The sequence below is a fragment of the Euphorbia lathyris genome, chromosome 9, assembly GCF_963576675.1.
Source record: "Euphorbia lathyris chromosome 9, ddEupLath1.1, whole genome shotgun sequence".
NCBI classification, from domain to species: Eukaryota; Viridiplantae; Streptophyta; class Magnoliopsida; order Malpighiales; family Euphorbiaceae; genus Euphorbia; species Euphorbia lathyris.
The window spans coordinates 60,681,994-60,709,952 of NC_088918.1; the positions used below are offsets into that span (position 1 = coordinate 60,681,994).

A 27,959-nucleotide genomic window follows, 5' to 3' on the forward strand; every position below is an offset into this window, starting at 1 on the left:
AGTCGGGCACGCAAGGAGGCCCCGATGCCCTTTCCAACGCGGGTCGAGCGAGCAAACCTTGAGCGCAGGGGGGACCGATCCCGTGGAAAGGAGGTGCATTATGCTGCTCAGAGCCAGCCCCGTCGATTCGCACACCTGACTCCGCCGGCAGACAAAGGCAAAACCCGTGTCGAGAAGGAGTACTGCAAGTACCATAAATCCTCCGGACACTCCACGGAGAACTGCTATCAACTACAGAAAGAAATTGAGCGGCTCACGGAGCAAGGTGCGCCACCGAAGACCATTAGACAGAGGGAACAGAGCCCGAAGCAACGAGACATCAGTCGAGCAGATGAAGCGAAGCGACCAAGGTAGCACGGAGAAATCCATGTCATAAGGGAGGGAGCGCCGGCACTCTGTCCGCATCCGGAGAGCTCCCGAAAGAGAAAAGCAGCTGATCAGACCCTGACGTTGCAGCCACCACTCCGGACCAGCCATTCGGAGGCCCTCGTAGTCACCATCAACATCGCCGGCTTTAAAACGCATCGGGTGCTGGTGGACACAGGAAGCTCGGTGAACTTGCTCACCTGGAGAGCGCTCTGCGCTATGAAAAATACTCACACGGCCCTCCGTGCCGGAACTTTTCCCCTAGTAAGGCTGTCAGAAATTGAAGTCCCCGTAAAGCAAGTCATCTCTCTGTCGATAATCTTTGCCGAAGGCGACCAAGAAGTAGAGGACACCGTAGAATGGGTGGTAGTGGATATCCCCTTAGCCTACAACGCCATTATCGGGAGACCTCTGCTGGCTAGCCTCAAAGATACAATTGATATCTCCGACTTATGCTTGACTTTACCGCTTCGACACGACAAAATCACCATCTAAGGAGATCGCATCCTGGCCAAGAAACTGTAATGGGAGGCGACTCAACCTCGGACAGCGCTTTACTTGGAGGACGGTCTGATGGATATGAGGGGGTACAATCCCACGCCGATTGAGCCGGTCAGCGATTATGCCATCGGGGAGAACAAGACACTGAAGATTAGGACCAAGCTCCCACCTCCTCTGGCCAACGAAATAAAAGTCGTACTAACGGAGCATTCGGACGTATTCGCATGGTGCACCGAAGACATCACAGGAGTCTCACCCAAACAAGCAACTCACAGATTGAACATCGACCCCTCCGTTGAACCCCTAAAGCAGAAGAAGCAGGTGCAGGCGAAGGACAAGCAAGTTGCAGTCAAGGCAGAGATCGAAAAGCTACTAGTTGTAAAATTTATTCGCGAGGTCCACTATCCGGATTGGCTTTCTAACGTTGTACTTGTAAAGAAGGCCAGCGGAATGTACCGCATGTGTGTAGATTTTACCAATGTTAATAAATCAGCTTCTTGACCAGACAGCTGGTCGCAAAATCTTGTCCAAGTTTGATGCCATCGCTGGTTTTCAGCAGATCCCTCTGGACCCGACCGATGCTGAGAAGACCTCCTTCATAACGCATGAAGGCACATATTGCTACAATGTGATGCCTTTCGGTTTGAAGAATATGGGGGCCACATACCAGCGACTAGTAGATAAGATGTTCACTCACCTCATCGGTAAAACGGTACAAGTATACATCGACGACATGGTCGTCCTAAGCGCTGTTGAGAGTGACCGCCCGCGTGACTTGGCAGAGGTATTTAAAATTTTCAGGGATTACAACCTCAAGCTAAACCCGGAGAAATGTTTCTTCGGTATTCGTAGCGGCAAGTTCCTTGGTTGCGTGGTTTCGGAGAAAGGTGTCGAGCCTAATCCTGCAAAGATCGAAGAGATTTTAGAAGTGGAAGCACCGCACAATTTACAGGGAGTTCAGAGGCTCAACGGGAAGGTTATCGCATTGGGCCGATTTATTTCCTGCTCGGCACAGCATTGCTTGCCTTTTTACAAAGCAGTCAAGAAGGAGCATCCCTTCAAATGGTCTACGGACTGCCAGGCGGCATTCAACGCCATTAAAACTTTCCTTGCCACGCCCCCACTACTGTCTGTACCAAAGCAAGGACGGGACATCCAACTGTACTTCACCATCGCCGATGAAACTGTGGCAGTCGTCTTAACTCAAGAAGAGGGGATGGAGCTCTACCCAATTTATTTTTTGAGCAAGGTCCTGAAGGGTGCAGAAATCCGATACTCCGAGGTTGAGAAGGCTATGTTCGCCATCACACAAGCATCTGAGTGTCTCAGGCCATATTTCCAAGCACATACGGTTGTGGTCAAGACCAATTATCCTCTCAAGAAGGCAGTCCAGAAACCAGAGGTCTCCGGGCGGATCACTAACTGGTCGGTGCGACTATCGCAGTTCGACATACGTTTTGAGCCCCGAACGGCGATCAAAGCTCAAGTGCTGTCTGACTTCCTTGTAGAATTTACCAGATCATCAACTAGCGACCTCACACTGAAAAAAGCTCACAGCAGCGACATGTGGACCATGAGTGTGGACGGGTCTTGCGGCCCAGGGCGGGAAGGCGCAGGCATTGCCATTCAGGGACCTAATAACCTCCGACTACGGTACGCCGTCTGACTCGACTTTTCGACGACAAACAATCAAGCAGAATATGAGGCCCTGATCGCAGCTCTTTGGTTAGCCAAAACAATGGTAACCGGGCACCTGACAGTATAATCGGACTCCAAACTTGTCGTTAGCCATGTCAGCGGTACTTACAGAGCAAAAGACCTAATAATGTGTCAATATTTGGCGCTCGCCAAATCTCTGCTCGAGGACCTCAAGAACAAAGGAGTAACCTTTAGCCTTACGCTTGTACCACGAGAAGAGAATGAAGAGGCAGATGCCATTACCACTCTCGCAGCAGGCGAGCAGTCCCGTGACCTACATACCCTTATAGAAACTGCTGTGAACCCAGCCATTAACACAGAGTGATCATTACAGATCGACACAGCAGACGCAGCAGCGAGCGGTTGGAGGAGTCCGATAATCAGGTATCTTGAAGATGGGACACTACCGGAGGATCGGACGCAGGCATCCCTCGTGGTTCGGCGTTCCTGGCGGTATGCAATGCACGGTGGCCTTCTTTATCGGAAGTCCTCCAAGCACCCGTGGCTGCGTTGCATATCTGAGGAGGAAGGGGATCACTGTTTAAAGGAGATACACCAGGGCGTATGCAGCTCGCATCAGGACGCTAGGTCAATTGCGAAGAAAGCCAGTCTACAGGGACTTTATTGGCAAACCATGGACTCTGACACAATGCGACTGGTTCATAGCTATCAGGCGTGTCAACTGCACGCCAATACTCATCACGCGCCGGCGGCTCCGCTCAAAGGCATCATCACACCCTGGCCGTTTGCCATATGGGGCATTGATCTGCTCGGCCCATTTCCGATGGCCTTAGCACAGAAGCGTTTTGTAGTGGTAGCAGTCGATCACTTTACCAAATGGATCGAGGCAGAAGCAATCGCCAAAATAACCACCGACAACGTAATCGGTTTTCTTAAGCGAACAGTCATATACCGGTTCGGAGTCCTTCACTCTTTCATCACAGATAATGGAAGGCAATTCGACTGCAGTCAATTCCGCGAGTTCTGCACGGAATGGGGTATCAAAGGACGTTACACCTCGGTAGCGCATCCTCAGAGCAACGGGCTCACTGAAGTAAGAAACCGAACAGTACTAGGGGCAATCATGGCCTGGCCATATCCCAGCAGTATTATGGTCATACCGCACAACCCCACACTCCGGCACCGGGCGCACTCCTTTCTTCCTTACCTATGGGGCAGAGGCCATGGCACCATCCGAGGTCACCCTTCGTTCTCCTCGACAGATCACCTTCGAGGAAGCCGGCAACAACGCGGAACTTGCCGAAGCAAGCGAGCAACTAGAGGAAGAGCACCTTAATGCCTTACTTCACATCACGGCCCATAAACAAAGCATAGCTCGATACCACAATAGACGGGTCCGGCCCCGCACTTTCCAAGTTGGGGACCTTGTGCTCCGAGATTCCGCTGCCGCTCAATCTCCGCGAGCTAAAGGCAAGCTCGGACAATCATGGGAAGGGCCATACAAGATCGATACTATCCTCCACAATGGAGCCTACAAAATCGCCTCCTTAGATGGGGCGGTCTTTGACAATAGCTGGAACATCCAAACACTGAAGAAGTATTATCAATAAGCTCCTGTAATCTGAATCATGAATAAGAATACATATTTACGAATAACTCAAAATGTTATTCCCAGGCTTCTCGATCATCTCGAAATGCCTCTTAAATCGCGCAAATAACCCCATGATTGTTACCGATTAACCAAGAAGCGAGCTACCCAATACGGTCCTCGTATTGAATAACTCAAAATGTTATTCCCAGGCTTCTCGATCATCTCGAAACGCCTCTTAAATCACGCAAACAACCCCATGTTGTTACCAATTAACCAAGAAGCGAGCTACCCGATACGGTCCTCGCACTGAATAACTCAAAATGTTATTCCCAGGCTTCTCGATCATCTCAAAACGCCTCTTAAATCGTGCAAACAACCCCATTTTGTTATCGATTAACCAAGAAGCGAGCTACCCAATACGGTCCTCGCATTGAATAACTCAAAATGTTATTCCCAGGCTTCTCGATCATCTCAAAACGCCTCTTAAATCGCGCAAACAACCCCATGTTGTTACCGATTAACCAAGAAGCGAGCTACTCGATACGGTCCTCGCACTGAATAACTCAAAACGTTATTCCCAGGCTTCTCGATCATCTCGAAACGCCTCTTAGCAAATCGCGCAAACAATCCCATATTGTTACCGATTAACTACGAAGCGTGATACCATATACGGTCTATGCTCAAATCACATCGAATGTTATACTAAGGCTTCTCGAGCATCTCGAAAGCCTCAGCAATCGCACTACTAAAACAGCATCTCGCACACTTTAGCGAGTTGGCTACGTATCCGTAAGGAAGAAATGAGCGATCAAATACAATCCTCAATCGGATTTTCTGGACAAAATCCAGAAACATGTCAAAATTTCTCGCGCCCCCCGAAAATCAGCTGGGCAGGCCAAAAGGACTCGATATGAACCCTTTGGCGGCTTTGGTCGCAGTAATAACAAAGGAAACCGAATTTGAAGTTTTTCATTGAAAACAGCAAAGGTACATAAGATTGGAAATAAATTGAAAGGAAATCGCTAGTACAACGCAACTTAAAAGATAACGCAAAAGCACAGAAACAAAACGCAAAAGAGTCCAATCTCCTACAACGATACATTGGCACGATCAGGATTGGAAATGGCCTCAGCATCCATTAAAGCCTGGTGCACTGTCAGCCAATCAGTACATTCATCAGTATTGTGCCCATTCTGCCTATTATACAGATAGGCTTTCCCAACGTGCGTCACTCGATGCATCGGATCTGCCGGAATAGGCCCCAGAAATCCCTGCCTAGAAAATTCAAGAAAGACCACACTACAAGGCTTCAAAGGATCGACGAACGTCGGTCCATAGGGACGAGTCGGCGAAGCATGGCGTCCAACACGTCGGTTTTCCATTTCAGGAGGAAGAGCTCATCGGTAAGAAGCCTCCTCACTCATGCAGGATGTGGATTCGTTACGGGCACGACCGTCTCGTCAGGGTTCAGAAAACCAATCCCGTCCTGCGACCAAGCCTTCTTCTTAGTTGAAGATAAGGCGCTGACAACCACGTCGCACGAATCTGTCGCAGACCCAGTATAGGGAGCGGAACTCTCGCTCTCCCCGTTTCGGCTTCTTCGCGAAGCACCCCGATTCATCCACATCGGGGAGGCATAACGCACCTTTCTGTCAAGATCATGATCATCCCTTGGCGAACAATACACATAAGGGTGAGGCATCACCGAGATCGCTTTCTGCACCTCAAGCACTTTAGAGGAATCCACGATATCCCGAAGCAAGGACACCCCATGAACGAAGAACACAAACAAAAACCAACTCCTATTTATAGCAAGAGTAGACAAGACATGACAAACACATCACAAAAACTCAAATCAAATCAACATGCCAAATGATGTTCAAACTTAGCTGCCAAAAGATCACCAAAGATTCAAACCGTACAAAAAAAAATTATTACATCTTTGAATCAAAGAAACAAAAGGAGCAGGCTATCTCCATCTACAACTATTAACTCTACGGCTTTCGCCTGGGCAGCTTTATCATACACATTCGGAGAGAATATGACCTCCGGAGGAACCTCATACCCGGCAGAATGAGTAGCAGCAATAAGCATCATGCGATCCATTTTGATCAGCTTCTCCTCACGCTGTCCCGCGAAGGCACGCAAATCGTTAGCCTCTTTCCGAGCCACCTCACGTTCTCGCTTGAGTCTCTCATTCTCATCGGACAACGAAACTGCTCGCCTAGCCCTCTCGTCGACCTTATCCTTCACTCGACGAGTCCATAAGATGGCCACCTTAAGCAAAACCTTGTAGGAACAGAGCTCCTCAGCATCATGTGCCAACCTCTTCGACAGCTCCACTCGGCCTCCTATCTCCACTTTAAGCTGCTCGGTCAGCACTGCGATCTCGCCCTCATGGCGCTCCAACAACTCTCCAGCGGTGGCTAACTTCCTATTCGCCGCTTCCAGCTCCTTCACAACATTCCGCAAATCTTGCTCCATATCCCGAAACAAATTCTCATCATTCACACACATGTCAAATACCGTGTTAGCATTTTGAATGGCCTGCATAAAGTCGCACAACTCAGGACACGGTCATTAGAAACAAACCTGAACGAGCATATCAAGAGAACTTACCACACCAAGCGCCGATAAAGTTTCCACACCGAGGTTCATTTTGGACACATCGTCCATTCGATGAACTTCTCCGGGCACCTTAGCAACACGAGCCATCGCCCGCGCAAGGTCCGATGTTGCCATGTCAGAGTGCACCGACAAACCCATAACGTATTCCCGAAACTTGGCAATCTTCGTGTCTATTCTTTTCACCATCTCTGGGTGATCACCTACCCGGTCCATCATCTCCGCTGAAAGCTCGGCCCCGCCATCAGTACACGCTCGCTTAGAGCCATCGCTTGCCCCAACAGTATCATCACCAGCGCATACTTTTTCACCTTCAAGTCCAGCAACTGACTTGCCTTTCTCTTTCTTACGCTTCCGAGTAAGCACTCCCTGAATCTGGTTCTCGACCTGTTCCGGTTCAGCAGCTATCACCTCCGCAGCTTCCTTCGCCTCACTTTCTAGCACGGGCATACCTTGCGATATGTTACCAGTCACATCAGTATCCTCGTGCGTAGCAAGCACCCCGCCCATGCTCTGAACCACTTGGTTCGCATCCTTAAGCGAAGAGAAGGAGGCCAAGGAACCTGATGCACCGGCAAATGCTTCCTCCGAAGTCTCCAGGCCAACACCAAACTCATTCAGGTCAAAGTCCATACACTACAAGAATTCAAGCTTATTACGACAAATTAATTTGTCAAAATATGTCCTAGTTTTGTCAAAAGAAACATTTTGTTACAAAATCTTTTGTCACCATATTAGTCATAATAAGCCCGTCTTAATAAGTTTTTTGTGACAAAAATTGACTTCCTCGTAATAAATTACTACTTATTGTTACAATTATAATTTGTCACGGGTCTAGCTATTATGACAAAATCTTTTATCATAATATAATTTTTTTTGTCATAATATATTATATTGAAAAATCCACAAAATAAAATTTTATCGTGACAAATAGTGCAAGATGACAAATGATACATTATTACAATAGTTATATTATGATTAAAGAAATGTGAGTACCAACTTAATTTATATATATATGAAAGAATATAAATTAGAAATGTAGAGCTTTTTTTTATAATGAAAAAAGAATTACAAACAGGTCTTAATGAAACCATAAATTTTAGGTTTCAGAACAGGTAAAATTAAATAGGAAATAAATTGAAAGATAATTATTGTTAAGCATAAATCAAGTTCTAACAACTGACTACTCACTATTTTAGCTATGTTGTGTGATGCAAGTACAAAATTGTAAGGTTGCTAACTCAATCTATAGGATAACGGAACACATAATCTTGAGAGGTATCGAACACAACAGGAGCCATGAATTCCACTTGGCAACTCCTAGATAACCAATGAAAGGTACCGACTTTTTCCCACGCGACCTCAGTTGCTGCTCTAGCTTCTCCTTCTGGTCTCTGCATTCATAATAAAACACAAAGATCAACAAAATAACAGCCCCAATAAGACTTAAGTAGGTAATTACAATTCCATTAGTAACAAGGCTCAACAAGAGAGAAGCCACAATAGCACCAATAAGCTGTGCAATTCAATAAAAGGAAGCTCGGAGAACAAAAATCTTTCCTCCCACCAAAGCACCGAAAGCAACAGCCGGATTCACATGCCCTCCTGATATGTTAATGCTTGTTGAAACTGCTGTTGCCGAATCCCCTGTTTCCTTGTACACTTTATCTGCACCAAAAGAGAACATCACAACACAAGCTTTTAATTCAAGAATTAGGAATATTATATATATATTCTTACCTAGAGCAAGAACAGATCCTTCTCCGGTAAACACGACGCTGCGAGTGGATATAAACTCAGTTAATGCAGCTCTCATAGACTCTGGGTGGGCTGCATCTTCTGCTCTCCCAAATGCACATCCTCGAGGCATCTTATCTTGTCTCTTGTTGTTAGGGGAGAAGAACAAAAAGGCATTTGCATGTATCAGAAGTGGAAGCATTGAATTCATATATAGCAGCAGGAAAGATTGTTTTCTGTGAAACCATTTGGGATGGATCTGGAGTTCTCCTAGCTAATGGCGTTGGCACTATAATGGCCGACTCCGAGTACAACAATGACTTTTCTTTCAGTTACCCTCTACCCGCAATAGTAATCACTGTAGAAGATGGACAACAAGTCTTAAATTACATAAAAGCTTCAGAGTATATTGAAATGCATATTGTTATATTGGTTAAATATTTGTTCTGTGAAAAGTACAATGTACTTACCCGTTTCGATCTTTTAGGAATCCAATTGCGACAATTCTAGTCAGTGAAGCTCGGACTGATATCATGGCACCTTCAGTTGTGTCATTCTCTTCTAGAGGACCCAAATTAGCCAAAACATTCATCCAAAAAAATAGGGTATTCTCACAAATAAAAAGATGAAACAATGTAAGAAATTGCAACTCATACATCATCATACAGAGACACTAAGATTGAAGAAAACGAATCATCAAATATAATAAGGATAAGGTACCAAAATGGATCTATGGTTTTTGGGGAAGTATCAATTTAGGCTCCCCGTACAAAATAGCACCAAGATAGGCTTAACATTTAAAAACCAGTAACAATTTAGGCCTCGATAACGAAATCTGATACGTCATTCATATTACTCCGTTAAGTTCTGATTTCTCTCTCCACATACGAGTAATATAAATGACGTGTCTCGTTCTGTTATCGGGACCTAAATTGGTACTCTTTTTTTAAGCCTATATTGGTGTTATTTTGTACATAGAGCCTAAATTGATACTTCTCCAAAAAACCATAGCCCTATTTTGGTGTTTTTCCCAATATAATATTATCAGAATTTTGATTCAAAAAAACTGCATATTCAAACACCATTAACAATCCTTTTAATAAGGAGAAAAGATGTTTTGATTCCAAAAAAAAAAAACTGCATATTCAGACATAAAAGAAAAGATGTTTCTAATTTTACAAAATGAAAAAGAATGAGAAAAATGAGGAGCAATTGTTACCTCATCAATCTCACACATAACAACTTTGTCCACAGTTTTATGTCTGAGAATTTCTCTAGCAGTTGAACCTTCACCTCCTCCCATGATGAAAATTGTCTTTGGACTAATTAATTACAATCAAAACAATTAATTAATTAACTTGACAATTAAGCACATAATTACAACTAACAAGCATAATAATAAACGAATTGGACCAACTAACTGAATGCAATCAATCACCAACCATCCACATGGTAATCTGAGAACCCTTACTAAGTAGAAGGGCTTCCCAAATATCTTTGAAAATTACAATAGAGTAAGAGCATTATGTGATTATCCTATAATCAAGTACATCCACCAAGAACTTATCAACGAAGAAGAACCCAATTAATTTTCCCAAACAGAGAATTTTGTATAGATAAAAAAACACGCTATAAAGTTTTAATAATCAGTATATTGCGATGCTAACAAACGAACCGACAGTTCATTCAAGAATTCGATTTAATACATAAAATCTAATTATTAACAAACCTAAAATCAAAGAGCTAGAAAATGCAGGCACAATTTTTTACCTCAATGACAAAATATACAAGCAGAATCTCAAAGAAAGCAAATAGGAAAGGGTGAAAAGTAATCTAGGGTTAAAGCAATGTGATGCTTGTCCGACGAAGTGATCGAATTAAATAGAACATGCATCTGCTGTCGTATTAAGATTGAACCTAGATTTCGCTTCATTAATAATAGACGAGTCTTAGATGAAGAGAGAGGCGATAGAGAGCTTGTCGTAAATAGAGAGAGAAAAACGATGGAGAGCTTACCTCGGAGAGAGAGACTGAACGACGGATAGCAGAGAGATAGGGGTGGATTGCAGTAGAGAGAGAGGTGGAGTCCATAGGTTTTGGTTCACCTAATTGGGGGGAATTTTGCCGATTAGAATTTATTTATTTTTCAGGGGGAAGTTTTGCCACTTAGAAATACATTATTTTTTTTATCATATAACTTTCTATCACAATATTAAATATTTATGATGAAATTGTGTGACCAAATTCTTTTTTATCATAATATCTATTAAGTCTTCCTTTATTGTGATAAAATATTTTGACAATATATTGCTTTATCACAATTTGGTTTAGTTTTTTCACATTTTCTTACAAGTTATAATTTTGTTATAATAAATATATTAATTGCAACAAATATTATTTTGTCATAGAAATTTTTGTCACAATACTACATATTTGTTGTAGTGATACTCACGCGAGGATCACCTGGACCTGCATAAGTAGCAACACAATCAGTATATTTCAAGCAAACCCACGTAACACTTGCAAAGTAAAACCCACAACCCGGACCCCTCACCTACGACAGCAACATTCACGGTTATTGCCTCTAACTCCACTAGCTCTCCGGCTGAAAAGTTGTACCCACGTTTCCACTTCTCGAAATCTGTCGGTGACCAGCTAGATAGTTGAGCCATTCGCCACTGGTTCCAGATGTAATACCCTGCGGCAAGAAAATGACCAACGAGCTCATCCACATCCTTCTTACGTTCTTTATCCATCGGCAGCCCCTTTAGGTACTTCACGAGATGCTCTTCCGATTGCAACATCTAGCGTGGTTTTAGCCACCGACTAGAATCCATGGGATCCCCATTCCATGACACCCGGAAAGGGAAATCGACATCCAGCTTCCGCACCAGGAAGTAGCGATGTCTATACTCGGGAACCTTATCCTTCAACCCGCTAAGAACCTTGAACTTTTGATGCGAGAAGGTCATATGTTGTGATCGGGGTCCCTTATTCGGGCGAAAGAACTCACGAAACACTAGCCCGGTAGCTCGATATCCAGCCGACCGACATAGCGAGTAGAACGCCACCATCATCCTCCACCCGTTTGGATGAATCTGACCAGGACACAAGTCGTACTCCTTCAATACCTCCACAAAAAAGGGAAGAAGAGGTAGCCGCATCCCTGACTCCAACTGCTCCTCATACACAACTAGCTCATTTGCTCCACCCGTATGATGAGCACGATCATCTTCTTTGAGCGCAACCAACTCGTATGGTTTCCCTAATCGGTACACTGCAGATATGTCGGCTAAGTCCGCAGACACTATGATACTATACGCATCATCCACCAAAAAGGACTCTGGTCTCTTCGGGCGTTGCCTCCCCTCATAGCGTTTACCATCAACACTAGTCACACTCGACGACCGCGTCCACACTCTCTCACGCATCTCTTCCTAAATCAAGGCTAAGGGTCGGTCTTCGGTAATCACACCCTCCGGTACAACCACAGTCACTTCAAGAACGCCGGAGGCAACTCCTCCTAACGGTCGCTCAACACTGGGTGGCGCACGCACCACGTCGGTTTTCCTTTTCTTTCCAACAGCGACACCACTCTCCCCTTCCGTCCCTACTCACCTTTTTCGTTTCGCAGATCGCGTTCGAGAAGTGTCACGAAGCGTAAAGTCACCCGGTGTCACTAGCGGCAGTCGTTTTAAGGCTCCCCGCGAAGAACCCTCTGACATACTCTCCCTCCCAAGATAAAAAAATGAAATAAACAACGAAAGGGAAAAGATGAAAAAGAGGCACGACTGACCTCAAATGACGTCACGACAACAAGGAGAAACTGCCCTCAAATGACCGCCACGAGCAGACAAACCCGGCGCTCACCAAATTCTGACAAGGAACAGAACGCAGACCACAATGCCGGCAAGGAAACAAGGAATCCAAAGAAATAAGTAGACGAAGAATACACACCAAGTGAGACTTTGCAAAAGGAAATAATACCTTCTTTCCTATATTTATATCTCAAACGGGGGCGCCGGCAGAACACGGTATGCAACGATACTTTACGGCGCGTGCAGAAGCATTAATGTAGAAGCAATTAATTCTGTGTTAAAAACTAGAAGCGCATGCTGAAATTGGAAAGGTCCTTTTATCTAGCAAAGCGAGCAGCGTTTTCAAAGATTACCCCCGCTCACTAGGCGAACAAAAGGCTACCAGTTTCCCAACTACACCTCGCATGCAATACTCGATATGCGTGACCGGGAGGGGGGGGAGAGACTACCTGATTCGGAATATAATCTGAGGCCCAGCGGGCCCAAGGGCTAAGGGGCGAAAGACCTCAAAGGCCCAAGGGGACTCACTATAAATAAAGAGGAGGCAACCAAGAAATGGGGATCGGGTAACATACTCTCTAACTCGTTTTGAATAGATTATCAATACTCTAGAGCAACTAACTATCTTGATCGTCGGAGTGTTCCCAGGGACCGCTCCCCGCACAGAGACGACTCTCGAGGAACACGAGCACCCCTTTCGAAGAGAGCTCGTATCACTGTTCCGCGTATCCTAATTACTTATTATATGTTTTTTTTCTTTTTAATGTATTAGATGAAGGATAAATTAAATGGAAAATAAAAAAATGTCTGTGATTTAAATATTTGTAAATAGATGTATGTTGTAAGTTTTTTTCTAGAATATTTTAAATTATGATGACAATTAGAAAAAAAAAATTTGTTTTTTATTTTAAATTATATTTACATATTTGAAAAACCCATAACCCAAATCGAAATAGAGTTGGTGTAAAATGAACTTAAATATCAATTTAGTTCATAAATAGTGGCGAATACATGATTACTCGGTTGGGGGCCGATTTTACACGTGCGTTCGTAAAAAAAAAAATTTGCTAAATCGAACTTGCTCAATTTTTTTGTATATATGCGTGTTATAATTTGAATGGTCAAGAACCAATTTTTAAGTATTAATGTATAATTTTTCAAAAATAATCTAGATTGCGTTTAATAGTCTTAACATGTAAAAAAAAGTAAAAATTAGATTTCAGAGGGTCTACCAAGCAAAAAAAATTAATAATTTGGATTTAAGGAGGTCTAACAGGCCAAAAAAAAATTAGAAATTTAGATTTAGAAATGCCTGACAGACTAAAAAAAATTAGAAATTTGGATTTAGAGAGGCCTAACATGCCAAAAAAACTAGAAATTTGAATTTATAGAAACCTAACAGGCCAAAAAATTAGAAATTAGGATTTAGAGAGGCCTAACCGGTCCAAAAAAATAAAAAATTTGGATTTAAGAGTACCTAATAGGTCCAAAATATTGAAATTTGGATTTAGGAGTACCTAATAGATCCAAAAAAAAAAATATTCATAATTGAAATATCTAAGTCTTACTTACACAAAGAATCTAATAAATTCTCATTCTAGAAGGTTTTACACCTATATTTTATAGGCTTAATACAACAAAAATCTTTAAATTTATCCGAAAAGCTTGATTAGCCTCATGGATTTAAATTGTGTCTCGTTAGCTCTTTCAACTTACTTAAAATAAACTATTGGTGACATAAATTTATTTAAAGTGGTCTATTGGCCCCTGAATTTGCTTATAGCGATCCATTTACGCCTTAAACTTTGTTTAAAGTGAATAAATTGCAATTTGTCTAAACCATTAAAAAAATCAAAACTTCAAAAATAAATACCTAATTCGTGATTCTAAATTTTTAAAACAAATTAACTTTATGTTTTATATATTTTTTTGATATTTTTTATAGATTTAAGAACTTGATAATAGCACTTTAAACAAGTTTAGAGAGACTAATGAGGCATTATGTGAAATATCTCACAATTTGAAGTCTGACCATTTATAAAATACATGAATAAAAATTAGCAACTCAGGTGAGTCTTACGATTTACAAAGTGCAGGAACAAAAATAAGTTTTTTTTTTAATGAAAGAATGGTATTATATCTCAAAATAAATCCATCGCCAATAAGCGTACAATCGAATCAGGGATAATGTTGGTTATTGTAGTACCAGAAGATGATAAACCTAATCTAGCCACAGCGTCTGCGACCTTATTGGCCCGTCTATGTACGAAATGGAAGCTACACAATGGGACCGAGCTCGCAATTGCATAACAATCCGTCAAAACGAGTCCAAGTCCCGAGAAGTCATCTTCTTGATCCTAACATAACGCATTGATAACGATTTGAGAATCTCCCTCTATACATACCTCCACGTCTCCTCTCTCCTTAATCCAGCTTAGAGCTTCACGACATGAAATAGCCTCTGCCAAAGTAGGAGAGCTCTGCACTTCAATTTGTCTGTATCGGATAGCCACAACCTCTCCCATCTCATTCCGAATCACATCGCCGACTCCACTGCTTCCAGCCTGCAGATTCAAGGCTGCGTCGAAATTTATTTTGAGACCAGAGACAGGCGGGTTCCAATTTTCACTTGTACGAACATTGACAATGACAGTAGCAGACCCTCCATATTCAAACTCCTCGCCACCCTCCAAGCTTCCAAGAACTGATTTGCGCGGGTTGATATCTGAACCGGGATTATTTCACGCTGATTCCATACCAGCTGATTCCTTCCATACCAGATATACCATAACAATGAGGCCCATTCACCAGCCTCCTCTACACTGCTGTTATTCAAAGCTTCAACCCACCATTCATTGACATTGGAAGAGAAATTGCCTCGTAGGTGCGCGATAGAAGAAGCGTTCCAAACTTGAATCGACACAGGACAGCAAAGAAGGAGGTGCAAAATTGATTCCTCCGAAATCTGACAAAGAGGACAGGGGACATCAATATCAACACGACGGTTGAACAGAGATACTTTCGTTGGGATTATGTTCCAAGCTGCTCGCCATAGGAAAATTTTCACCTTCGGAGGGCAAGACATTTGCCATAGCTTATTCCAGGGAGCATTACGGGTAGCCTCCGAGGGACCAGGGTGGTCATTCATTAAAGAATAATAAGCCGTTTTTAGACTAAAAAGTCCTTTCTTGTCCATCCGCCAACAAAGCTGATCTTCTCTTCCTCCAAAAGATATAGGTATTTCCAAAATAGTCTTCTGATCCTCAGGGGAGAAAAACACTTCAAGCATCTCGTGATTCCACTGCCTATCTGTAATTAGGCGGTCCACTGTCCAATCTAGATGAACATCAGTTCCAGATATCATGGGAACTCTATTAGCCGTTGACAACCACTTGTCCACCCATATACGCGTAGAGCTACCATTACCAATCCGCATGCCGACCTCACGACGCATTAGTTGTTGAGTTTGGAGTATGCTGCCCCATATTGCACTTGGATTTGATCCTAACACCGCCTCTCTGAAATCAGTAACAGGAAAATAGCGGGCTTTGAACAGATGACTAACCAGAGAGTGAGGCTTGGTCAGAAATTTCCATGCTTGTTAGCTAGGAACGCTATGTTGAATTCATGGAATAACCGAAAGTTCAACCCACCCCAAGCTTTCCGCTGACAGAGTAACTTCCACGCCTTCCATTTGATCCCCCGCCCCCACCAATACGAGTTCAATAGCACCTCAAGTCTGTTACAAATTGATTTTGGGAGCATGAAAACTTGAAGTATATAAGACGGAATGGATTGTGCAACGGCTTTGATTAAAACCTCCTTACCTCCCTGCGAGATTTTACGCCCCTGCCATCCTCCAATCTTCCTCTGTAATCGATCCACCACATACCAAAAGGTAGATGATCTATTTCTGCCCACGGCTGAAGGAAGGCCCAAATAATTATCTTGTCTGTAGGCTTGTACAACTTGCAGGAACATTGCTAATTCGGTTTTCTTTTCTTCAGGAACTTTGGAGCTAAAAGAAATTTTATTTAGAGAAGTTTATTTTCTGACCTGAAGCAAATCTCGTATTTGTGGAAGATTTCTTTGACCGTCCTGCACTCCTCCAGAGTTGCCCTGAAAAAGAAATAACTATCATCGGCAAATAGGAGGTGAGAAACCATAGGTGCCCCTCCGCTTATTTTACAACCATGAATCTGCCCAGCCACCTCAGCCTAATTAATAAGTGCAGTGAGACCCTCCGTACAGATAATAAACAGATATGGTGACAACGGATCTCCTTGGCGAAGCCCCCTCGACGGTTTAAAACTTGGGAATGCAGCATTTTTATTAATGATTTGGTATTCAACCGTTGATACAGTGCATAATCAACTCAATAAATTGGTCAGGGAAACCCAATTTCATCATAATAGCCTTCAAGAAAACCCATTCAACCCTGTCATATGCCTTAGACATATCGACTTTAAGCGCAGCATAACCTTTTCGTCCTCCCTTACCAAGCCTTAAAGCATGACCCACCTCATAAGCTATCATGATATTATTTGTAATGGCTCTTTTTGGGATGAAAACACTTTGAGAAGGAGATATAATATGGTTGAGAACTCGTTTCAGCCGGTTAGCAATGGTTTTTGTCATAATTTTGACGAGAACATTACAAAGGGCAATTGGACGAAGATCAGATATTACGATTGGCGGTGACTTCTTTGGGATTAGAACCAGGTTGGTCAAGTTCAGTGAAGTGGGAATAGTACCTGAATTTAGACATGATGCACAAAAAGACGAGACAACAGTCCCCAACGTCTTCCAGTGCTGTTGGAAGAAACCGGAATTGAGTCCGTCCGGGCCAGCAGCTTTATCAGGATGCATTGCAAGGTAAACTTGTTCAACCTCTTGTACTGTGTGATCTCTCACAAGCATCTGATGCATTTCAGCCGGAATACGAGTAGCGACGACATCAAGGATTTCCAAATCTCGGGCCCCTTGAGATTGAAATAGCTGATAGAAGTGACTTTGAATATTCTCAGCAAGACCATTCTCCCAACTTCAATAATCACCTGCCTCATTTGTTAAACTTCCAAAATCATTTTTCTTTTTTCTAGTTCTGACAGATGAATGAAAAAGTGAGAATTGCAATCCCCTTCGCGCAACCACTTAATTTTGGACCGTTGTTTCCAATATACTTCCTGCTTCAACCGGACTTTTTCAAGTTCCTCACTGGTCTGCTTGAATTCCGACATATCTGATTGACCCCTCGCCACTTCTAATTTTGCTTGTAAGAACTTCGCACGGCCACAAAATCTTGTATGAAACTCTCTGCCCCACTTCTGTACCTTTCCACGACATTGCTGTAGCCTGTCAGTAAAGTTTAACTCATTGGTATCTGACCAGCTTGTGGAAATCAACTTTCTACAATCGTCCTCCAACCCCCAAGAATTCTCGTATCTGAACTGATACAGCCCTCCCGTTGTCGTCTCAGTCATTCATAATAATAAAGCCGAGTGATCCGATCGAGTAGTAGAAATTGTTAGAATCGACGCCATAGGAAATCTGTCATGCCAAGAGGGGGAAGCCACCCCTCTGTTAAGTTTCTCCTCAATTAAATTCTCTCCTTGACGTTTTCTAAACCAAGTAAACGGATGTCCTTGTGTAAACACCTCAGATAGGCTACAATGATCCAGAGTTCCATTAGACCCCGTAATAAGCTGTATAGGATGTCTTCGCCCACCTATTTTGTCCGATACAAGGGCCATGTCGTTAAAGTCTCCTATTACGACCCACGCAAGATCAGAGATTCTATACAAATCTTTTAAACACTGCCAGGAAAGCGCCCGCCTTCCTCTCTCCGGGAACCCATAGAACCCCGTAAGGCGCCATTCCCCATTCTGATCAGACGAGACTCTCACATCGATGAAGTTACTTCCATACTTCATTAAACTGATTGCCATCTCCTGCTTCCAGATTAAAGCAAACCCCCCCCTCTAACACTATTGACAGCAAAATGTCTATCAAAACCAATTGAATTCTGTAATTGTAAAATTGCATTAGAACCAACCATGGTTTCCATGAGGAAAATAATGGTAGGTTTATGGACCTGGATGAGCTCCTTGAGCTCACTAACTGTGTCGAGGTTTCCCACTCCTCGACAGTTCCAGCTGAGGCAAATCATGGCTTCCGGCTGGCCCCTTCAATGGAGCCTGCCGATATCTCTATTTCAGTCTGAATGCCTTCCATCTCTACATGTTGAATTGGTTCATTGTCTTGTCGTTTGCGTTTTGGGTCTAAGAAAACCTGACCTTCCTCCTCCATTCTTACTGTTTCCGCACTACGAGCCTTAGCCTGTAGTCTTAGTGTCTCCAATTTCTCACTAGATTTATCCGGTCCTTCATTAATTACCAAGATAGGTGTAGGGTGTAACCAAAGGGATGTGTTTTGTTGGAAATGTCGGGGGGGAGCTCGTAAAAAAGCCCCATATAATGTAGGATGGTCCGGGTCTTGGAGAGCCCTGTACGCCGCACAATCCCGTTCACTATGTCCCAAGAGTCCACAATAGAAGCAAAAGTGGGTTAAACGTTCGTATTTGAAGTTCACCCATACCCAACTGGAATTAGAGGTGCCAAGTTTCATTATGCGTTTGAGAGCCTTACGAACATCCAAAACCACATGTACCCTAAGATAGCCAATAAAGGCTTCCACATAATCACGCGGGTCTGTCTTCAGAACCACTCCCAGATGTTTACCACACGCAACTGCTATCTTTTCTGATCGGAAACCTCTAGGTAGGTCGTGCAATTGCACCCAAAAAGCAGTTTCATTAAGTTGTATGTTGCATAGCTCTTCCTGCCTCTCCACTCTTCTTAGAACCAATAGTTTATTTTCAAAAGTCCACGGGCCTCCATTCAAGACTGCATTCACATCGAAAACATGGTTGAATTGAAACAGGAATCTGTTACCTTCCAACTCAACAATTGACATACCTCCTGCCGGCTTCCAAACTTTTAACAATGTCACCTTCATCCCTTCTGCGTTTATTGGTTTCTCAGTAACAAACCTTCCAACGCAGCTCCAACGCAAATTATAAACCAGGGCCGTCTCCCGCTCAGGAACGACGATCGGTGCTGTTTCCTCCTCCTCGAGGGATAATTGAAGGCAAGTTCTCGATAAATCCTCCATTGAATTCACTTAATCATCCTAACACACAGCAATCCCGTTATTAATGGCATCGAAAGTTTTCAGAATTGACAAGGGCAAGGATGCAGAGAGAATTGGAGTGGTGTGGCAGAGGGAATTGGTTGGAAAACGAAGCTTCAAACCTAAGTTAGGGTAATCTCATCCTAAAACCCTAGTCTCAGGGTAAGGGCACAGAGAAAAGATGGAAGTCCTACACATGAGGACAAGATAGTTAACAAAAATAAGTTATATAAGTGAATTATTCGCAGCCAAATATTATAGGTTTAGGCTTCAACTTCTTATCTAGTTTAGAAAGGTGTATTGATTATAATGTCAACCATCATTAATTGTTCTTCTCTTGCTCTTATGAATTCTTTTACATTTCTATATCTGTTCTTGTCTTCATCAAAGAATTTTCATTCAGGAATGTACAACAACAAAGAAAAATACATAAAAATTAGTAAACAACACTTCATAGATAATAAGAAATTAACAGAACAGAACATCAAAATACATAACAAAAAAGGAATTAAAACCATATTTCAAATCAAATCAAACCAGAACATCCTGCTTGTTGTTCGAATCGAAGAAGAAGAACCCATTCGGAAATTAACCAAAACAAAAGAGGAAGTCATTCTAACCTCCTGTAAATTTTAGGGTTTTGAATTTTAAATTTAAAGAGAGACAATGATTAGGGATTCTGTGGTGAGATAGAGAGGGATGGAGAAACAGCGGAGAACGACATTAAAATGGCTCCTTTTGTGCTGCTACAAATTAGATTTAGGTTAATTTTAATTTATTATTCTCAATAAACAAAACGACGTCGTCCCACTTAAATGGAACGGCGTCGTTTTGTGAACTAAAAATCAGAAAGCAGAAACAAATCTATCTTCTTCTTCTTCGTTCAGCAGCCACAATCAAAAGCAAGCTTCAACTATGGTGTCTCTTATATCTGGGCAGACTAAAAAATTGAAAAATTAACACCTGGGGTTTTATAGATTGCTAGATCTCAGTGGGGGCAAGTACCCCCATTGCCCCCACTGTAGATCTGTCCCTGATTGCACCCACACGCCGTGTGGGATATGTGACTTAGCGTGTGGGATGTGTAGATTGCCTTATTCAACAAGCTGGATTAGAGGTGACAGTTGTCACCTCATGAATTATTATTCTGTCACTAGACTATTTACTGTTTTGTCATTAGGCTTATTTTCCTTATTACCATTTGCACTACTTACCCTATTCTATCTCTATTCTCACTTATTTGGTTTATAACCCTAGTGGGGGCATTTTAGTATCCTTACTTACCTAATGGGGTATGTAAACCTCTTTATTTGTAATGAAATGCAACTTTTTATGAATTAATCAAATTTAGCCTCCATTGTTGAGAGATTTTCATCAAGACTTGGGATTCACTCCTTCAAGCTAGGCTTGAGAAGAAGCATTTTTTGTGGATTTAAGATTAAAATTATCACCCAACTAACGATATGTATCAGTTGGTATCAGAGCCGAGTCGTTTTCCTTCCCGGAGACTTCTTATTGGTTATGGTTCAACAACGTCCCCAACAAGAAACTATGTAATATAATGATAAGAGGTTTGAAGAGATGGAGTCCTTCATGAAGAGATTGAGTGGCACTCTTCAAGAGCAAAATGAAAGGCATCAAGCAAGTGTGTGAGAGTTGGCTCTCCGTATTGAGGAACTCAAGGTTGAGGTCCGAAATATCCACCCACAACCCACCGAAGGTCCTCACCAGAGGCAAGAAGTGGCTATTCAGCCTCAACCCCAACGACACCTAACACCACCGCACTCACCACCCCTAAAAGAAATCTTGTGCAACAACAAATGGGCCCTCGGGTTTAGAAGGTAAGGCGTCTTAATCCTGTTATGATCTAAAATGCCGATAGTGATAATGATATTGATGGAGATAAGTTTGATGATTTTGAGCTTAATATGATTATTAGAAATATAGTTATCCATAATGATATTGGAGTTGTTGGCCATGGGCATATGAATGCTAGAAATAGGGATATTGTGAATGATGTTGATGTAGGTGGTCATGAAAAGAGAAATTATGTTGGGAAAGACCCATATATGGAGAATGCGAATGCTAGATGTGGATATGGGAGGGAATTTTGATAGAGATGATGCCTTCGAACTGAAAATTGACTTACCTTCAATTGGGGGCGAGCTTGACATAGAGGGATTCCTTGATTTGCTATTGGAACTAGAGAGGTTATTCGAATATGCGGGAATACCGGAGGATAGAAAGGTTTGGTTGGTGGCATATCAGTTAAAGGGTAGAACCTCGATTTGGTGGGATCATATGAAGGAAAAGAGAAGAAGATAAGGAAGGGAAGCGATAAAGTCTTGGTTATGGATGAATTCGATGTTGAAGGAATGGTTCTTGCCACCCAATTATAAGCAATACATCTATATTTTGTACTGGAATTGCTCACAAGGTGCAAAAAACGTACATGAATATACTTTGGAGTTCTTGCAGCTTTCAGCAAGGGCTAATTTATCGGAAACTGAAAGCCAAAAGACTTTAAAGTATCTTGAAGGGCTAAGGTATAACATATAAGATAGAATCGAAACACAAATGGTAATTCGGGTTCAAGATGCTAGAAACCTTGCTTTGAAAGTTGAGTCTCAACTAAGTGTGCGTACACGTGAAGGGTATAGAAGATCGGGAAGTGATGGTGCTTATGATGGGAGAGAAGCTTCCAATGGAGTTGATAAAGGTAAAAGTGTTGCTAGCTCGAGTGGAACCAATGCTCCAATTGTGAGTAAGGCACCTAGTGGGGATGTAAGGCCCTTTAGGGCGGCACCACCACATATGGGCAATACCACCTATGCTAAACCGGATTCGTTCAAGTGTTTTTGATGCAATGAGTCGGGTCACCGTTCCAATAAATGTCCCAAGAGAAGAAGTGCTAATGTAGTTGAGAGATATGAGGATGATGATGTGTTTTGTAAGCCGCTTGAAGATGAGGAGGATGAAGGTTATAAGGATGATCGGGCTATCCATGTTGTGAGGAGGTTATTGGTCTCCAATAGAGTGGATGAGGACCAAAGAAACCAACTCTTTCGCACGCATTGCCTTGTACAAGGAGTGCGGTAAAACATGATCATTGATAGTGGGAGTCAAGAAAATCACACCTATCCTAAGGGCACACGACAGAAAATCCCGCATGTCCTAAGGGCAGATGGGATTTTCTCTCGTCCAGGAGAAATTCATGAAAAAAAATACAATTTTTTCGCCGTAACTGAAATTTCAGTAGTTCTCGGGACGATTTGTTACTCGTGTTCGAAATTGTTCATTTCCAAAGTTCTCGGGTCTATTTTTTTTTATAATTTCAACTTCTTGGTCGAGAGAGAGGATTTTTAATTTTTGTTCAAAATTATGCAAATGGCGAAAATATCCAAGAGGGGGCGATGATAAGTAAAAAATGGTGGTACTTAGCAACTCCCTTTTTAAAACATAGCATACCATATACAAATAATATCTCAATATTATCTTCACTTTACCAATAGTGTTGTTCACATACATCTTGAATATTTTTAGTCATTCACATTTAGATAGTTTTATTAAAATCTTAGGTTGAGATTCAAAACATTTTAAGATAAGACTTAGATTTATTAAGATTAGATTTAACGGTGAATGATCAAATTCATTTGGTCTAAAGGTCGGTGAATGATCAAATTCATAGGCGTTGAGCCTTCTCCTCTTACCAAAAAGTAAATATAATATAAAAAGGGGAAATTACACAGAAATTCATATTTCAAAAACTATTTACAACTATGTCAAATCATAATTTTGGATTATGTCAAACTAGTAAAATCAGTATTTTTAATATATTTTAAGGATTAGGATTTATAAATTAGAAGTCTAGAATATATTTTCTATGTTTGTGATTTATGAATTGGAGTCTAGAATTTTTAAATTATGGATTAAAATCATAATATATAGAGAATAATGACATATTAAGAATTAAGTTTGGTGATATGACTTAGTTGTAATTTTGTACTTAATTATGATATTCATGTATTTGACCCATATAAAAATCCTAATCATATTAATAAAAAACAAATTGAGACTTTAACTTGGGTTTGGATTCCTTGTTGCATTTAGTGTCCAGGCCCAACTAATGTGCTGGTCTTGAGCCTAACATACTCTACAATATGTTTTTATATTCCATTCCAATACACGTGTCTTATCCTATATCAATTGTTTCAAAAAAAATATTTTTCCTTTTCTGTACTTCATGGTAATATTTTCATTTTTTTCTTTCAATTGTTTGGTCCACCATGATTGATAAAACACATATGCAATTGATATATAACATGATTCATTAATTTCATTATTAATGTCTAAAATTGGCCACCAACACCGCGTTTGATATTCTATTGGGATAAAGATAAGGATAAATAGTTGGGATAAGGATAAAAATGTGATAGTCGAGAATTATTATTAAATATTTGGTATGTTAGGGATAAAAATAAAATAATACATTTTACTATTTTAACTTTAAACATTTCTATCTTATTAAAATTGCAGGAACTTATCCCACCCCCTTATACCACCACCCTCTTGGGTATAGGATTTGAGGGATAAGACTCATATCCCTCTCTTCTGTTCATAACTTATGTCTAAAACAAACATTGAATAACTATCTCAGTTTTTTATTCATATCTTTGTGTCTTTATCCCCCTCTAACAAACACCACGTAAAGGTATATGGATAGATGGGGTGATATGGTTAGAGATGTAGTAGGTCTTATAAGAATAAAAATATGCCAGAATTCGTGTTCTTCAACCAGAGCTGCTGATTTTATTTTCTTTTGATTGGCAAATATCTGCCTTAGTCCTCCAACTGTTTGTTACATCCAGAATCAACAGAAAGTCCACGATCTCCAAGCTTTAGTTCACGTGCTCTCCAACGTCACGACGTTAATGACCAATCCCCGGTCACGACGTTAAGTTTGTTAATATTTATTTATTTTGCACATCTGTCGTAATTAATTTCATCATACATATTAGTCTAAAATGTAATCAACATCCCATTTCATCCGTTGTTATAATTTTCCCTAAATTCAAACAAAAACCTCCATGGTTTGATGTTTTGACGATCCGGTAATTGTGATACTTTTGGAGCAAAAATAACTATGTAATTGGCACACCGCTAGCAATTTCAATCACTTTTGGATTGACTTTGTCCAATTTGCCCGTTGACGACTTCCAAATGAATTTTTTTAAGAATTAAAATTATTTACTATCACATTTATTATTATTGGAACCAAATTTTATATTTTTTAAAATCATCAAATCTCTATACATTAACTTTTTCTCTCTTCACCAAAAAAACATTTAAGTGACCTCAAAACTAAAAAATTAAAGAATTAAAATTAATTAAAATATTATTAAATTTTTAAAAAATTTTATTTTAAAGTCGTTAACGGTTAAATTTGAAAAATTCAATCTAAAAGTGATCGAAATTACTAACATTGCCAACCATACGGTTATTTTTACTTAAAAAAAAAACCATATTTACTGGATCGTCAAAACGTCAAATAACATGGGTTTTGAGACTTGAGAAACCAAAATTGGCCTCCTTAATGTTGTACTCTCCCTCTCTTCCTTGTTGGGCCTGTCCTTGTGTCTGTCTATGTTTAATGGGCTCTCTCCAAAACAAGGAAGACTGCACTAAGCCACCCACTCATGCAATCCCTCCAAATTGGTGAGACATTTGAATAATTGCAATACTCAAGTGTAGCTGCACAAAAGTATGATTTAATTCTAGCCATTTTGGACTGTCTTTAAATAAACCTCAATAAGTCTATTTGTCTACATTTAAAACTGGCCGAAACCGCATTAAGGTTCTTTAGTTCATTAAATAAACCTCAATATGTTAGTTGAAAGGTTCTTTAGAATGATACATACTATGTATAATGATGTCACATATTACCTTATGGACTAGTTAATTAAGTAGAGAAAAATGCAACAACTATCTTACTATGCATATGGTAGTATGTTCTTTGAAGGGTGATATATAAGTATGGTTCAAGGATAATATCTAAACTTAAATGGAAAGTATGATGTGGGATAAATTTAAGAAATTATTTAATGAAGACTTCACTATAATGAAGAACAAAAAGAAGGTATTCAGCCATGAGAAAAATATAATAATATCTATGGCATAAATTATCACGGTCCTTATCACGTTACAACTGGTAGATATTTCATAAGTAGTGTGGGAATATGCTAAATATGGTTCATAAGAAGAATTTCAATCCCCTTTTCTCAGCGGTCTTAATTTAGTGCCTTAAGACCAGACTTTTTATTCAAATTGGGAATCTTTCTACATCATCAGTTTCAGAATGTGTGTGGGATGCATCTGGGCCAACCGAGTCGTTTTGTTTGTAGAGACGGGATAGTTGGCAGAAATTTGTAGTTTGAACAGGGACAAGCTAGAGTGTAATTTACTCTTACTCCACAAGATAATGAGACTTGAAATGTTTCATAGGATGCTATAATATTTTGGATCTTGGTGTTATTCATTCTTTTATTGCTCTTTGTTTTCCTATAATAATAAATATGGCTCCAAAAAAGTTAAGGTACTCCTTATCTTAACCACTACAATAATAACTCATTCGAAATAGATCTTTTGTTCTCTTCATGTCATGTTACGATAGAAGGAAGAGATCTACTAGCAGATTTGATTCTGCTAGATGTGATTGATTTCGATGTCATCTTGGAAATGGATTGGCTATCTAAATATTTTTCCACTTTATATTGTCGTGGAAAGGTGGCGAGAACATACCGGGAGATGTTGAATTCGAATTCAAATTCAAAGGCAATAAAGATACTTCCTCTTTGATTTTGATATCAGCCATAGCAGCTAGAAAGTTGATGCAAAAAGGGTGTCAAGAATATTTGGCTTTAGTCATTGATACAATGGTAAATGTGGATAAAGTAGAGAATGTTCGTACTGTTAATGAATGTCCAGATGTTTTTCTCGAGGAATTACTAGGGTTACCTCCTGAAAGAGGAATTGAGTTTTTTTATTGACTTAGTTCCTGGTACTACCCCAATATTTATGCCAGCTTATAGGATGGTGCGCATAGAGTTGAAGGAACAATTGTAAGATTTAATTAATAAAGGCTTCATTTGATGTAGCGTGTCTCCTTAAGATGCTCCGGTGTTGTTCGTTAAGAAGAAAGATGGATCGCTTCGGTCTTGCATTGATTATAGACAATTGAATAAAGTGACAATCACTAACAAATACCCTCTTCCTCGAATTGATGATTTATTTAACCAGTTGCAAGGTGCGTGTCACTTTCTAAAATTGATTTGCTGTCTAGGTATCATCAATTGAGAATGAGGAGTGAAGATATACCTAAGACATCATTCAAAACACGATATGTACATTATGAATTTTTGGTGATGTCGTTTGGCTTAACCGATGCACCAGCATCATTTATCATTCTAATGAATATGGTGTTTAGGCCATTCTTAGACTATTTTGTGATTTTATTCATTGATGATATTTTGATATATTCACTTAGCAATGTAGAACATACATACCATTTGTGGATGATATTGCAGACTTTGAGAGAACAACTTTATGCCAAGTTCTCTAAATGTGAATTTTGAATGGAAAGTCTGTCTTTCTTAGAACATGTGTTGTCCAAATATGAGATACAAATATATTACAAAAAGGTAGAAGTAATCACCAATTGGAAGAGACCTATACCACTATGACCGAATTCGTAGTTTTCTAAGTTTAGTCGGCTAACATAGGAGATTTGTTCAAGATTTTTCCAATATATCAACATTTTTAACTTGGCTAACTCAGAAAAATGTTCCTTTTATATGGTCGAAAGCATGTGAGAATAGTTTTCAAAAGCTAAAAGAATGTTTGACTTCAACATCAGTATTATCATCTGGATCAGGAGGATGCACTGTACATTCTAATTTTTTTAGAGTTGGCTTAGGCTGTGTTTTGATGTAAAATGGTAGGGTTGTAGCTTATGCTTCGAGACAGTTAAAGAAATATGAACAGAATTATCCAACTCATGACTTAGAGATGGCAGCAATAGTATTCACACTAAAGATCTGGAGACACTATCTGTATGGAAAGCTTGTGAAATTTACACTGATAACAAGAGTCTTAAATACATATTCCGGCAAAGAGATTTGAATTTAAGGCAGAGACGTTGGATGAAACTTTTGAAAGATTATGATTGTGCCCTTTTATATCATCCTGGTAAAGCTAATGTCGTGGCAGATGCTCTAAGTAGGAAATCTTCAGGAAGTTTAGCTCATATTTGTTGAAACACCTTCCACAAGATTTTGATTTGACAAAATCATCCATGATTAAGAGGCAATTAAATTTAAATGCTTTGATTTAATTGTACTAATGTGTTTGTTCAATATTGAGTGCAAAAATATATATATAAAGTTAGACAGAACAAAAGTCAGCATAAGCCAAGC

General features: G+C 40.6%; 1 protein-coding gene across 4 annotated transcripts; it reads right to left on the reverse strand.

Moving 5' to 3' along the window:
* Positions 1-7,823: 7,823 nt before the first annotated feature.
* Positions 7,824-10,629, reverse strand: LOC136207207 (probable aquaporin TIP3-2). Of its 4 annotated transcripts, none has more exons than XM_065998519.1 (5): positions 10,496-10,629; positions 9,699-9,801; positions 8,950-9,037; positions 8,483-8,837; positions 7,824-8,410 (listed from the first exon to the last, which is right to left on the reverse strand). In XM_065998519.1, exons 4-5 carry the CDS (start codon positions 8,688-8,690, stop codon positions 8,268-8,270), a joined length of 351 nt encoding a protein of 116 aa, XP_065854591.1. In that variant the 5' UTR covers positions 8,691-8,837; positions 8,950-9,037; positions 9,699-9,801; positions 10,496-10,629; the 3' UTR covers positions 7,824-8,267. The 4 variants fall into 4 exon arrangements, with proteins under 4 accessions (XP_065854591.1, XP_065854590.1, XP_065854592.1 ...); XM_065998518.1 differs by having other exon boundaries at positions 8,950-9,040; XM_065998520.1 differs by having other exon boundaries at positions 7,824-8,136; positions 8,303-8,410; positions 8,950-9,801.
* Positions 10,630-27,959: the final 17,330 nt, after the last annotated feature.